The following is a 15,053-nucleotide window of genomic DNA, read 5'->3' as shown; positions in this document are numbered from 1 at the left end:
CAATGAGCTTGAAAAACCGATTGATCTTTTTGCTCTTGTTTCTTTTTATTCAGTGCAACTCCATGTGTGTGTTTATTTTCAACAGACGATGGTCTAGCCATTAGACTGCCTTAAATTTAGTCAGCTAGGTAGTTATTTGTGGATTTGTATATTTTGTAATTAGGAATAATGGGTTTGTTTCACGGCAGTGGGGCTTTCATATATCAGCAGCTATCACATTACCAGGTAGGAGATTGGTTTGTTATCATGTGAAAAGTAGTAAGGCTATAATATTAGCGCCATGAGAAGATGATCCTTTCAAGAAATAAGAAAATAAATGGTTTGAATTTCCATCTGGAAAGAACAAGTTGATAAGTGGTCTGTGTTCGTCCTAGCACAAATGGTCTCTCAGTTGATCCGACTTTCTTTTGAAAGAGTAGATAGATGTGGATTCAACCAATTGTTTACTTGATGAATTCCACTCCTTGATGATTCGATGGGAAAGTTCAAAATCAGCCGACAACTAATTTGTCCTGTGTTTGTGAACTTTTTGGGATTGCTCTCGTAAATTATTTGTTTTGGGAAACAAGGAAAGTGCGGGCATATAAAATGCAAACTTATCACTAAGTAATTTGAAAACTGCAACCAAGTGGCCTCTAGTTCTTCTATATGACAATTTCATTAGGACGAGTCTAACCAGTCGAGCACCATACGGGAGCTTTGCTTTTCCGGATATCAGTTTATTTGCTATTTTGTGAACCTCTGACAAAGGCCCACTGTCTTTTTTTAAGTAGGGGTTAGCCATTCTTATGTAGTACTCCAGTTTATGACACACGAATACTGTATACCAAGTCAGAAAGATTTTAGCGTCGTCATGACTAAAAGCCCTACTTATTGACCATAAAGTTCTAAAACCTTCTGAAGATATCGCGCTACAGTGTGCAGTAGTTTTTAATTCTTGTTTAACAATGGCTTTTAAGTCATTGTGTGTCTGGACAACAGGTAGCTTGCTGTTCTTCATAGTATGTGTATCCGTACCTTGTAGATTAATGTGCATCACAATGAACTTGGAAGTATTTATCGGCAACTGACAGGTTTGAGACTTTTCATGTAATTTCACTACGTCATTCCGGAGCTCTAAACCATTACCTTTACATTTTATCGCTTCCCACATCCTGACGTCGTCGGCATATACCAAGACCGACGATGATATGAGACGAGGAATATCATATTCATACAGCAGGAACAAGTCACCCTAAAACTGTACCCTGGAGCACTCGACTAAACACAATTTCATAGCTAGACAACTTGAAATCCACCTGAATTCTCCGTCGACGCCCAACTAGGAACTCCGTTATCCACATTTATAGATCGCCTCCAATCCTGACACTACTACCGGATCAACCAAGGGAGAAAATCATCGGCATCACGTTCACCCAGTAACTGGTTGCAATATTACATGTTTAATGTGATTCATTTTCGATCTATGCAATGTGACAACTGGCTTTCCATACTTTAAATCTACTAAATAATTTAAATTCCGATAATGGTTCAGGCGAGTTTTCTTAGTAAAAATCCAGAGTCCAGATAAACACATGGCTCTAAACATTTGATCAATCCGAAACGATATTAATAATACAGAAACTCCATGGCCCAAACTGAACGTAAGTTTCGGGATCTTTGTCTTCGTTGTTTGGAAATGGAACTCTTGGACTGGAAATTAAGTAGTTTATAGTCAAAAGAAAAGATCACAGGAGATAATCAGTAGTTTTGGATAAAGTAAAATGTCGAGTGCAGAAACAAGATAAAGGACTAGATGCAGACAGCTAGTCAGTTCATTTCTTGCAATTTTAGTCAACGCGTATTTACGTATTAACTGGTGCTGGACGTTTTAAAAACCCTATTTCACTGAAGCATGTAAATGTTACTAAAGCTTATTGACGAGCCATACTGGCTAACCTTAGATACAACAACTAGTTATTGGTATAGGTCGAGTTAGTAAACTTTAAGTACAAAGCGATATTACAATACGATAATACACGTGAGCATCAATCAACAGACTAATAAAACAAAGGTAACGTAAGCAAAAATCGATCGATTGACTTGAAGTAAATATGGTAATTAGTGTCACGGGAGAACTGAAGATATTTGTCTGATTAAAACCTTTATATTAAATGTTATTAATTTTACTGTGTTTTTGGATGTATTTGTTTCACTGAAATTCTGAACTTGTTTGTTTATATCATTATTTTTGGAGATTTCGGTTTCTCTTCGTTGTTGGTTTTGTACTTGTGAGTTTTTGCTCCGGGAACTTACAAAATTAAAGTTTGGTTTTGTAACTATAATTATTATTGTTGGAACGACATTTGGGTCGACTATTTGTAAATTGCGAATAAAATTTGTTACCTAAACTGGAGTTTTGTTCTATTGATAATTTGGGTTCGTAAATTGCAAATAAATCGATATATCGTACTTCAATAAGGGGAACGAGCAGAAACTTGGGCGTGACAATTAGTAATAGGCTGTGTGCCTTCACTCGGCTTCACCTTTTTAGCCACTTGTGAAGATTTATCGTTTTTACTTGTCGATGCCGTAAATGTTTTGTCAGGCAAAAGGTCTGACAACCAGTATGGTGGTTCATGATCTAGATAAGACGGTTTCAACCTATCAATACATACAGAGTCGATGTTTCCATATTTCTCTATCATGGAATATTTAGATTTCCTTGAGATGGCTTTCAAAGGACCTACGAATGGAGGGGGCTAATCGGAGCCTTTCTTTTGTCACATTTTATCAAGATATGAGTGCAGTTGCTTAGGTCCTTAGGTACGTATGTTGCTTGTCATTGTCCACAAATACTAATTGGTTTAAGTCTGGACATATGGTCTCGCATTCGGTTTACGTAGTTCTCTAAAGTAAGGTTTTTGCTGTTAGTATTATGGTTAATAAACTCACCCGGTACTCTCAAGGTCGTTCCGAAAACTAGTCCCGTTGCCGAACATTGTGAGTCGGTTCTGACAGATGTTCGTATTCCCAACATAAATAATGGTAGGAATTCTGTCCAATGATTGGAATTTGAGTGTGATGTAAGGGCAGCCTTTAGTTGACGGTGGAAACGTTCTACCATCCCATTAGCCTGAGGATGATATGCAGTGCAACGTATCCTATTAGAGCCTAGAACCTAGCTAAGTTGTTAAATAGTCCAGATTCAAACTGTGCTCCCCTTTCCGCCGTTATTGTTATACGCGTACCAAAAATGGTCACCCGGTTCTGCATGAAGACCTTAGCCACATTTTCAGTTGTGATGTCCATTATCAGTATGAAAATAGGGAATCCCGTGAATCGATTTATACATGTAAACAGATAATTAAAACCATTCGGACGCGGTAAATGGCCTCCTAAGTCTATATGCACATGAGCGAAACGTGGATCTGGCTATGAGAAAACGCCGATGGTTGAATTTTTATGACGGTTAACTTCGGGCTGGTTTCTAACCAGTTGGTTAATAGTACCGCCCACTACTTTTCCCGAAGCATCCACCACCAAGGCAAGTGGGGAAAAGGAATTCGGATACATCAAAGTAGATGCTCGAGCCAGTTTATCTTTTAGCTGTTTAATAGTCTCAACAACCTCAGAAGTCAGCCTGAATTCTTTTGGTGTTCCTTTAAGTGAAACTGTCAAAGGCTGCATTAGTTGTACACAACCGGGTATGAATGTGCGATAGAAATTAATTGGAACTAGAGAACTTCTGAATTGTTTTACAGCACTAGGTATGAGGTATTTTTTGATGGTGTTCACTTCTTTTGTGATAGGCGTAATCCCCTCTGGGCTTATTGTGTGCCTGGGAAATTCTAAAGTTCGGACATCAGAAGCATAGTTACTTTGATGTTTGTTCATCCGTCCCTAGTATTGCCAGACCTAATTCGGTTACAATCAAAACCCAGGAGAAATGCTTCCTGAACCTCAAATCTAGTGTGAAAGTCTTCTCTTCAAATGTCGCGATTTTAGTTTTATTGGTAGCTTGAAGAGTAGCTGGGGATGTTTCTTGACCCAGCTCAGTTCTATTTCGAGGATTGATATTAAGAGCTGCGCTAGTATCTACCAAGAAGGTCAAGCCAAAGTTTCTGTCATCAACATAAAACAAGCGACTGTTTAGGCGCCCCTCCTCAGTCGTCGCGAACTGGGGAGGGGTTTTTCGTTACCTATATACTTGGGGTTTTGTTTAGGTCAGGCGCATGGTTGCATGCACTTGGTTGAATTGACACCATACTTCCAGTGATATGAGCAGAACTGCACTGATTGTTCGAACATTTGTGGCAGGTTTTGTGTCTTGGATCTTGGTCGTTGTGTTTCGTAAAATAATGCTCTGGTTGAGCAAACCGCAACCCATGGTCACTACGGTCGAATTCTGGATTCAGAATTTCGTAGTCAAGACAGGGTCTATCTCCATTGGTGAGAAATCTTCCAGGTTTCCGGTTCGCATTGAGTCTGACATGAGGTATGTAACAACCGAACTGCCAGTATTCGGTCTGAACGCCGGACTGACGAGCCAAAATGTTTTCGAATAGGCCAGACTACGTTCTTCTGCATAGCTTACAAAGCGTTTTCTAGATATTCGTATCAAATTGTATCAAAACACAAACTCTGTGCTCAATCTAAACAGTACTAATTTAGGAAATAGGACAAATTATAATAAAATATGAAAAACCTCAAACGGTACAGCCTGTGCTATACAGTCAAAAGTTTCTCTAACACAACTTAGAGCGCGAAACAACAAAAGAAACAGTTAATTCAAAAGACTTCAATGCCTGAGAATCATCGAAAATATTCTCAACAAGATGGGATCAGATGTCCGACTGCAATAATTCCAGAAATCTTCCCAAGCAGACAGTCGAAAATTAAGTCACACACTGAACCACACCATGACCTTGAACTTTGTCAAACACGACCTCATGGTCAATAGTCTGTCAACATGCAATAGAAAATTAGGTAACAAAAGTTGAGTCTTTCATCAAAATCCCGCAATAAAAGCTCAGACGAGGAAGACTGAAGAACAAAAGTTGTGGTTAAAAGAGCTCTGAACAAAGGTTAAAATACACGACAGGGAGAAGAAACAAATAAATGACAGTACTGTCCAACAAAAAAGCTGCTGAAGGATTTTCATTGTTCTTTTTCCGTTACAAGGTATATGGCCAATATAGAAATAAAATCAGAACGAAAAATGACTGCAACAACACGGATACCTTAAGATAAAAAAGCTGTGTAAAAATATGTATACCAAACTTTGATTAAGAATAATCAGAAGTTCTACGAATAGGTAAACAAATAATATTAATAACAAAAATGAGGTTAAATTCGTGTTCAATAGGGCTCACCAGTTTCCTGGCTGTAGGTAACCTTCGTGTTATTGATAGAAGAAACCAGACTAATAGTGAATAGGTCTTTATTTATATCGTCGTGTAGTCACAGTGGAGTGTGAGATTACCTGTTCAAACACATCCAATATAAGATAATAGGAAATATAATGTCTATAAAATATAAGGAAGTGACTGAAAAATTGAGCCCTATTGTTCTGACATATGCTTAGTTGTTCGAGGTCAACTTTTAACCGATCAACCTAAGCTTTTACACGCCAACCTAGAATTGTCAACTAGTTCGATATTAGTACATTTATCTTTGCTTCTGATCCCGAAATTGTTGAATAGTCATGACGTGACTATGTAGAACTATGGTCTACTATGATATTAGTACTGCCCTAACAATAGACCTAATCCTAAAAGTATAGACTTGTCATGATATAACTGCCTAATCTATAAGATCTTACGTGGAAGTTACATCATCGTCTACACCAACTCATTGCATCATAACAATTACCAATACATGATGGAGAACAAGCTAAGCCTAGAGATAGGACAATATATATAATATGGTTAAAAGATATAAGATAACAGGGACCACGCCTGCATACCCGAGCCATGCCATTCGATCAACTCCAACTCATTCAATCCTTGTTCGCGCCTTCTCCGTGTTAAATATTGAATATCTATTTTTTGAGCAATCTCGTATCCAGCTTTGAAGATTGTGTGGTTATTGTCCAATGCCACTACAACTACCTAGTACTTTAGATTTTTATTGGAAGTCACATCATGGTCTACACTGGCTCGCCCTACGTGACAACCAGGAATGTGACATGTGGCATTTCTGAAGGATACATTCGGGCCGAGATGAGATTTATATATTTATATACAAAAAAAACAAGATGTTACATAGAGTGACCACACCTGTATGACCGGGTCGCGCCATTTCGACCGATTTTCCCCGCGTCCAGTATTTCAGACCTCCTTACCGTGTGAGTTGTTGAATGTGAATTTTTTTCAGTTATCTTATGTTCAGCTTCGAGTTTCGTGTTTTGAGATACAGCATCGTCACAATATAATAATTCCAGACGTTTGAATTATTCGTGTTACAGGGACTGTTAGGTGGGAAGTAATGTTAGTATCCAGGAAAATTGTTTTGTTGCACAGCTAGCAAACGAGAGTCAATAATAACTTTCAAAAAGTTATGATCTGTCAAAGTGAACTGCTGCAGAACAATAAATGATCTGGGCTTGATGTATCATAGGTTACAAAGTGATTTTGAACGAGATATATTCATTCTTTTTTTAAAAGTGGTTAGTACAACACGATGAACCTAGAAGTGAAGTCCAAGGGCTAAGAACGAACAAAGTACGCGTGAAACGCCTGTTTTATCACTATGAGGTTAACTTCAGAGACTTGCCACTGAAAGAACTTGTGGCGGCTCTCACAATACATTCATGCTAGGGTTCAGGCACACAGAAACTTGCTTGTAAGTAACTAACATAAACATTCATACTTCTACTCTTCGAATACAAATCCTAATAAGAAGTTCGTAAACTTCTGTAAATCAAACGCTGAACCCCAAGGGATATCGGTACAATATTTCTGTCATATATCCGTCGTCGTCACTACTATACTGAAGATTAATACTAGAAAATTTCTATATATAAACGAGTTTAAACCTGGGACCAAAGAAATCAACTGGAAATGAGATACTTTGGAAGTCACCGAGTATTAACGCTAAAGTACTTCAGTTTGCAGGAATTATAAAGTTAGAAATAGCGTACAAAATAATAGCTGCGTTACACAATAGTTAGGGTTTTGGCGGGTTGTTCGTTACTCAAAGTGTTCGTTGCCTCGTTCCAATTATTTGGTAGGTTTGGGAGTAATGTTGTCGTGAAATGCTTCTTTGGTATAGTCTCCCGATTTCCAAAATGGATGTACATTTTCTAGCCACTTTGAAAGTATTGAAAGGCAAGAGGTTTATTAGAAAGAAAAGGATTGTAATTTCATTGACTTAAACTCACATCACACCAATTCCGTTCATTCCTTACAAAACTAGCATTATTTCAACTTAATTCGGGTCACTTTAATGATTTCTACAAATTTTAAGACGTATTCTGAGCCCCCAATTTCGGGAAAGCCGCTATAGTAAACTTTGGGGAAATTCCCTAATACTTCCCCAAAATTCCCCTTTAACCTTGGTGAAGGTCATTTGACTTTGGGAGTTTCCCCAAAATACCCCAAAATTTCCCCAAACTTGAGAAATTGGGATGGTCAATAACACACTATGCTGAGTGTTTATTTGGGTAATCTGCACTAACTGAGGTTTTGTGTTATGATGCTACCCACTGTTATCAATCGTCACTTATTTACATTTTGCGACTCGTCGCTTATCATTCGTTCTCACTGTGGAACGTGGCCTGTTTGCATTGGTTCACGTTAAACACTGAGGTCAGGTAATTAAGTCTGGTTCTTGGTTAGTAGTAGTAGTGGTATATGTCAAAAAGACTAGATACAGAACTAAGTGAACTGATAATAACGCTGTGCTGATTTGCTGTTCGGAAATACAGGAGTGATGATGTTTTAGTCCAAAAGTTCAATTTTGCGAATTTATGAAAACATCAGTCGGTAATCATCGTTGTCGGACTTGAGACGAATTTGCATTAGTCCTAGTTGCCGCAACCAACATGAATACGACGAGGGGGTCAGTAGGTTAGGGAGCATCTGTTTGAAGACTAAAACCCAGTGGATATCTGAAGATGAGAAATACAATCCAAAACATGCATGCGAGTCGTGAAAATCTAAGAGCGATGTTTAGTTGAGAATTTAGAGACTGATGAGACAAACACTGCTGGACCACTGACCAACCTTGTGCTATATCGTCCAATTTCTGACATTGATTGCAAGCATCACATGTCTCAACTAGGAAATTTGCAATTGTCCACGCTGTATATTAATAGTCAGTGACCTCATGTCCTAATGCTGGTTTAAGTTGTTAACTGAGCTTTTTTCAAACCTAGTTCAGTGCTAGCTAACATTGGTTGTCAGGGTAGGTGATAGTTGAGGTTTGTGTAACAGATGTCCTAACTACGTTATTCAATGAATCTTTCTAGTCACACTAACGGGCTTAATGATTCATCATTTGTAACAATTCTAAAGTTTCTTACCAATCTTCATTGCTATTCAGACACTAACTAGGATTCCACTTGTATTTTGTTGCTCATAGGACGTATTTATTTGTTTATTTAAACACATAGACATCGGTACAAGGAGGCATTAAATATATGCGCGCCACACTTCGTCATTCAGTTTGTGTGAGGACTGAAATATTACTCGGGCGCCCAAACTGAAACAGGTGGTTTTCTTTGGAGGCCGTTCCCTGAGCCTTTGATCTCAAGGTCTAATCCAGAAAGCAGTGGAGCAGCGTTAGGAGATGCGGTCCCGTGGTGGCCGGTGACCAACAATAGGTTTATTCGCCATTTGTTTCTTTAGGATCCTGGATTATTTATTTATTTACTTATTTGAACACATAAATATTGGTACAACGGGGCACCAGATATTTATATGCCACACAAAACAATCAGAATGAAGAGAAAAAAGGTGAGGAGCGTAAAAGAAAAAGAAGAGGAACAATAACGACCAGATTAGTGCAAGGAAGTGCAGTAATAATAATAATGGAGGAAACGGAAAGGTACAACCAGAAGAAATCTTTCAATTAAGTAATATACAACCACTTTTTCTGAAGAAAGTAAAAGGAGGTTACAGCAGGATCGCCACTGGCTTTTATTCTGAGCCATATCTGATAACGTCTCTAGCTACTGTGTTGCACCATTTCTCGGACCCCAGCCAGGGAGTCGTGAAGGACCAACAGAAGCCAGCCCTTTGCAGATTTCTTACCACGACACCATGTCATACACTGACCACCTCTCCACTTTTTCCAACCAGTCCCAGAGTTGGCAAATAATGCACGACATGGAATTCTCTGGGACGACATTCGTAGGACATTTCCAAGCCACCGAAGTCGGTGTTTCAAGATGGTGACACCAACAGGATTATCTTCTCTGTACCCGAACAAACGATGCCGAACCTCTGCATTACTAACATGGTGTTGCCACTGGATGTCAACAATCCTTCGGAGACAGCGATGGTCGAACACAGAGAGTCGTCTAACATCCTCAACTCGGAGAGGCCAGGTTTCCCAAGCATAGAGCAGAACTGCTCTCATCGACGCTTTGTAGATCCCACCTTTTACGGCCAGACTGACATCACGAAGGCGCCAAAGATGGTTCAGATTGGCACGCTCTGGCTTTCACTATACGTGCATTGATCTCATCGCTCCCACTCCCACCAGTACTTATGCAGCTACCCAGATACACGAACATCTCGACTACTTCTATCTGCTCACCATGCAGAGTGAGTACAGGATTAGAATCCTGCCAGTCTTGTAGAAGTACTTTGCACTTCGAAGATGCAAAGCACATACCATACCTACGGACACTGATTGCCAACTGATTAAGTGCGGATTGCATGCTTTGGGCATTATCGCACAGTAAGACAATATCGTCCGCATACTCAAGGTCGAGAAGTCTTTCTCCAGGCAACAGATCCACACCACCATTACTTACATCCATCAGAGCTGTTTCCAGAATGTCATCGATGGCAACGTTGAAGAGGAATGGTGAGATTGGGCAACCCTGTCTAACCCCACTGCTCGAATGGAACAATGGAGAGAGGTGGTTTTATGCTCTCATTCTTCCCATCGTCCAAGACGTAGATGGATGTTAATGGTTGGCATCCCATCATCCTCGTAGATTGTTCCGCTCACACCAGACTTCTTGCTGCCAGTGGCTTGGATGAGTTGGAAGAGCTTCCGGTAGTCACCAGATGCAGCTGCTGCTTCCAGCTCATTATCACACTCCGACCACCAGGTTTCTCGGTTCTTACGCAAGCTTTGTTCAATTTCATTACATAAAAACCTTCGTTTGTGGTCAAACTCACGGTCACCCGGAGTAGACTGACAGGCTCCAATAAGTTGTAAGGAACCTGAAGAAACTCAGTGCTCATAAGCGGGACGTTTCGCGAAACCGCAAGCGACTTTACTCGCCATTTTGATGGCGTCATGAAGCTGCAACCAATGCTCATCTATACTTTCCGGTGGAATGTTAGCTAGCCTTGAACCTAGCTCGGTTTGATATTTAGTTGCAAAAGAAGTTGCAACCAACTTGCTGACATCAATCCTTGGGTGGTGGTCACTTCGTTGGCCACTGAAAAGTAGGGTAAGATTGGCGCAGACCATGGCATGATCAGAGTCCAGATAGGTACTCCAAAAGAAGTGGCAGTCTTGTACACAACCACGGCACTTTAACGGGATCCCAAACCAATGGTGCACTTGGGCTCCAGTATCCTGAGGGAACAAATGGCGTATAAACCAATCGTTGGTTACCGGCTAACATGGGAATGCATCTCTTCACGATGCTCCACTGCCTTGTGGATCAGACCTTTAGGTCAAAGGCTCGGGGTGTGGCCCCCTAAGAAAACCACCTGCTTCGGTCTGGGCACCTGGGCAGTATCACAGCCCACACACAAATATAATGAAAATGATGGTATTTACTGAAAACTCTATTCTCGCTTCGATTTACAGTCAAACAATTCACATTATTATTATTATTATTATTATTATTATTATTATTATTATTATTATTACTATTATTTACTACGTCATTTATTCACTCTTTTATTCCCACTTTATGTATCCTTATTTTTCGACTTATACAGCAGCTCGCCTATAGTGGGAACTCGGTTCTATCTAAACGTTCTCGAGTCACTGCTTGGTTGAAAATTGTATGCTACAGCCAAAGACGAATACTGAAGCAGTTTTTCTGAAACCACGTGCACCATTCAAACCGGCAGCCTTCAGCGTTCGCACATTTATGCAGGTTGGACAACAGATAGGGCTGGCTATGTCTTTGGAAAGTCTTAATATCGACGTTTATTGTCTATCCGAGACCCGTATTCAAGATTGGTGAAGTACTAAAGATTCGCTCTCCATCTGTCACTTCAAAAAGCTTGTTTTACGTGCGTTTATCTGGGGACCGTGTGGCATCTTCGGCTGGTCTTGCTGGCGTCGGTGTCGCACTAAACGCTAGAGCCAAGGCAGCACTAATCGATTGGATGCCCATTAACAGTCGGTTTTGTGCTGTTAGATTGGAAAGTTTCATCAAATTGAGAAGAAATCGGCGTGAGAAACGATGTCTTTTCGTCATCTCTGTTTATGCCCCGACAGATTGCAGCCCGGATGCAATCAAGGATGAATTCTACCACCAGTTATCTGTTCTTCTCCGGAAAGTGCGTTCGACAGATATTGTAGTACTAGCCGGAAACTTGAATGCTCAGGTCGGGCGTCTAGGCACGGAAGAGAATCGTTTAAGTGGCCGATGGGGACTTGCTGGTCGCAGGGCAGATAACGGGGACCGTCTACTGCATTTGTGCACAGACCACAACCTGTTTCTGGCTAGCACCAACTTTCGGCACAGTCATCGCCGATGTGCCACCTGGCGTCCTCCCTCTGCATCTCAAGCCTGGACTCAGATTGATCACATCGCGATCAGGATCCTGGAGCCCGTATGCAGCTCTGGTTTAGAATCAGGGTTTTCCAACTCCCCTAGGTGGACTCTCCGTGTCCACCAACCCGGTTAAAGCAAGTGCCAGACATTCGCTTTTCGTCCTCTCAGTTTCGTAAACAACACCCGTGGTGCGAGGAGTCTGTGATTAGGACTTCTCTGACAGCGGTTGCGTCCATGTGAGAGCATTTCGAGAGGGAGAGCTGACTCTCTCCATCCTCGATCATACCAGGAGCATAGGATGTGTTAAGGAGAGGTCTTTGGTCTTGATAATTTAGCGACATAAGTTATAGTTTAAGACAATTTAATTAATTGACTGTTTAACATTTTCTTTTAGGAGTTATAATAACCAATTTCATGTTACTAATTTCGGATATTCATTCAATGGTCTAATTGTAAATTGAAAATGGATCCGCAAGAACAAAACCCAGAAGTTAGTTTGTCCTGGGAAATCCTTGAGAATTTGATGTCACGACAACATGCTCAAGTAAACTATCTGTTTATGGACGATCCTGAACCGGTAAAAGGGAACAATGACAACAAAAATTTACCAACAGTCTCTATTAGTCTCAATAGAAGTAAGTTATTGGACTAGACGTTTTTGGTTTGCATCCATTGTCAGGGCTTTTTCAGTCAGCTTAGGACCAAAGCACGATGGCAATAGCTGTAGTGCTACTGGTTATTCTGTTCTCGTCCAACGTGTAGTTTATCAGTAACATTTGTAGCATGTATATTGAGGAGTGATTTTTATTTACTAAGAACGATGCCTCACGATTTTGACCTTGGAACGTCTCAAATATGAGTACTAGATGGTATAAAATCCATATATGAAGCCTACAACTAATTAATAGATATCATATAAGGACCTGAAGTTTATTTATTTAAACTTAAATATTGGTACAAGGAGGCACCGAATACAAATACACCACGCTTCATCCGATTTGTGTGAGCGTTTGTATACTGCACGTGCTCCCAAACTGAAGCAGGGCCTGAAATAAATACTATTAGTCGATACGTATCACTGGACTTTAGCATTAGTCTTATTTCCGATGAGAAAATTTAGTCTTGTAAAGATTTGTAAAATGATACCCGCCTCTAAGGTCGTTTAGTGCTTACTATGTTCTAGCTGTTAAATTCTATACTTAGCCCACATGCACTTGGACACCTAAACCCTTGTTAACAGGTCATTTGTCGGATTACGTAGGTCATAACAGTAAAGCTTCATCCTAGAGTGCTGTCTATAATGATGTCTGAATAATTATCAACATTTCGCTTGCACTTATTAGTTGTCTATTTCTTAGTGAAGGTTTTCTAGTATCAGTTTCTTTTAGAGGATTGTCTTATATTTTTTAAACGATGAAACTCGGTATAAATGGAGCAGTATGAAAAACAAGCAGATGATAGTGCTATAAAGGAGCAATCAAATGAAGATTTAAGTGTTCAGTTGGCATAAAAGCGAAAAGAAAGTTTCTTATCAAAGCTAATGCTCACTGTTTGTCCGGAAATAAAAAGAAAACATTAGAATTCATACCAATTTCGGACAACGTTCCATGATTTTTCTGATCTTTAGGTTGGATGATCGCCGTATCTCCTCCCCAGAAGTTGTTTTGATTTAGGAGATAATAATCCGACAGGAAACCTGTAACTTTGATTTCATGTTTCTAGCTGCTTATATTCACTTTTTCTAGCCAACTCTGGAGTTAACAAATAATGGAGAATATAAAAGACTCACTACTAATGACACTTCTACTGGTACTACAACGACAACTACAACTTCAAAATATTCCTAACCTTTTTGTAAGCAATGATGGATAGTGGCTAGCAGTAGAATCCAGTTTGACCCACGTTTCGTCCTATTTGGGACTTGTCCTAGAATTAGGGTAATATGAAAATTCTATAACCCGATTGTACAATAACTACACATTAGAAAATGTACATGCTGTCCCATCAACGAATTAGCTTTCATATTTTCACTTTTCCATTTGTTCTCTTCGTCTAAACAAGTTTCAGTCTACTTACAGTTAGTACCATCCATTTATCATCCAATTTCTATCAATTTTTTTCTTTTGGTTTTCGAAATTCTTAATCATTAATGTTTATTTATAATAGTACCCATCAACTTCAACCTACACTTGACCCCATGGTTCGTGTAGTGTAATAAGGGAGTAAATATATAGGTGCTGTGGTTTGTGAATGAGAGACAGTCTTTTTCGTATCAAAATAAACGGAACAAGGTTCAACTATGCTCGGAGATTCTGGTGTGTACGAAATGGATAACAAATTAAAACCTAATGTATTGTAATTAGATTTAAAATCGTTGGTCACTGAACTGTTGATCTAACAACCAAGATGGTCTGAGAATGAATATTTTAGCCGGCTACGCCTATACTTTCTCAAGTTGTTCTTCAAAACCAGTCCATTTTAAACTGTTTTATTAAATAAGAACAAGGGATTAGTTGACACCTATGTACACTTTGGTTTCATACCTGTAGGTACTTATTAGCCAGGTATATTTTAAATAATGAGGAAACTGATGCTTCCTTTAAAATCTGGCCTGTTATCGTTTGATATAACAATAAAAAGTGGTACTATACCATTCTTTTGGAACTAAGAAAAAGACATGAGATTTTTTCTGCTACCTATGAATTGATTAGTTTATTCAAATAGGGAATATACGTTTTTCGTAGAGTTCAAGATGGACCCTTCCAATGATTGTCAAAAAATCATACAGAATAGGTTGCTGGTATCTTTATTGGTTAAATCAAACTATGTAATATTTAATAATGCCTACCAATCTGTGAAGTCAATTAACATAATGGTCATATCACCAATGTAATCGATATAGTTCCATTAATACTTTAAACTAGACGAAATAGTACTTCTGTACTACTTGAAGATCAATTCGTGAGGTTAGACGCAGCGTATTAGGGAATGATGGTAAATTAGTTGATGAGGTTATGAATCTTCATCGACTAAGATGGTTGGGCCGTGTTACGTATGCCTAAACATCGATTACCACGACGTGCAATGCTGACTAGTGTTGGGGATGGTCGGAAGAAAGTTGGGGGCGTCCAAACCAAAATGTGGCATCAGT

General features: G+C 39.5%; 1 protein-coding gene across 1 annotated transcript in view; it reads left to right on the top strand.

Moving 5' to 3' along the window:
- Positions 1 to 7,147: 7,147 nt before the first annotated feature.
- Positions 7,148 to 15,053, top strand: part of MS3_00008258 (uncharacterized protein) — a gene marked incomplete at its 3' end in the record, with an annotated part of 39,219 nt that continues 31,313 nt past the window's right edge. The window contains exons 1-2 of the mRNA XM_035732825.2: positions 7,148 to 7,209; positions 12,297 to 12,537. Of these exons, the coding sequence (XP_035585824.1) occupies positions 12,366 to 12,537 (172 nt within the window). The 5' untranslated portion in view covers positions 7,148 to 7,209; positions 12,297 to 12,365. The remainder of the gene's footprint in view (positions 7,210 to 12,296; positions 12,538 to 15,053) is intronic.

Source organism: Schistosoma haematobium, chromosome 6 (genome assembly GCF_000699445.3).
Source record: "Schistosoma haematobium chromosome 6, whole genome shotgun sequence".
Taxonomy (NCBI): Eukaryota; Metazoa; Platyhelminthes; class Trematoda; order Strigeidida; family Schistosomatidae; genus Schistosoma; species Schistosoma haematobium.
This window is presented reverse-complemented; position numbering and strand designations above follow the sequence as displayed.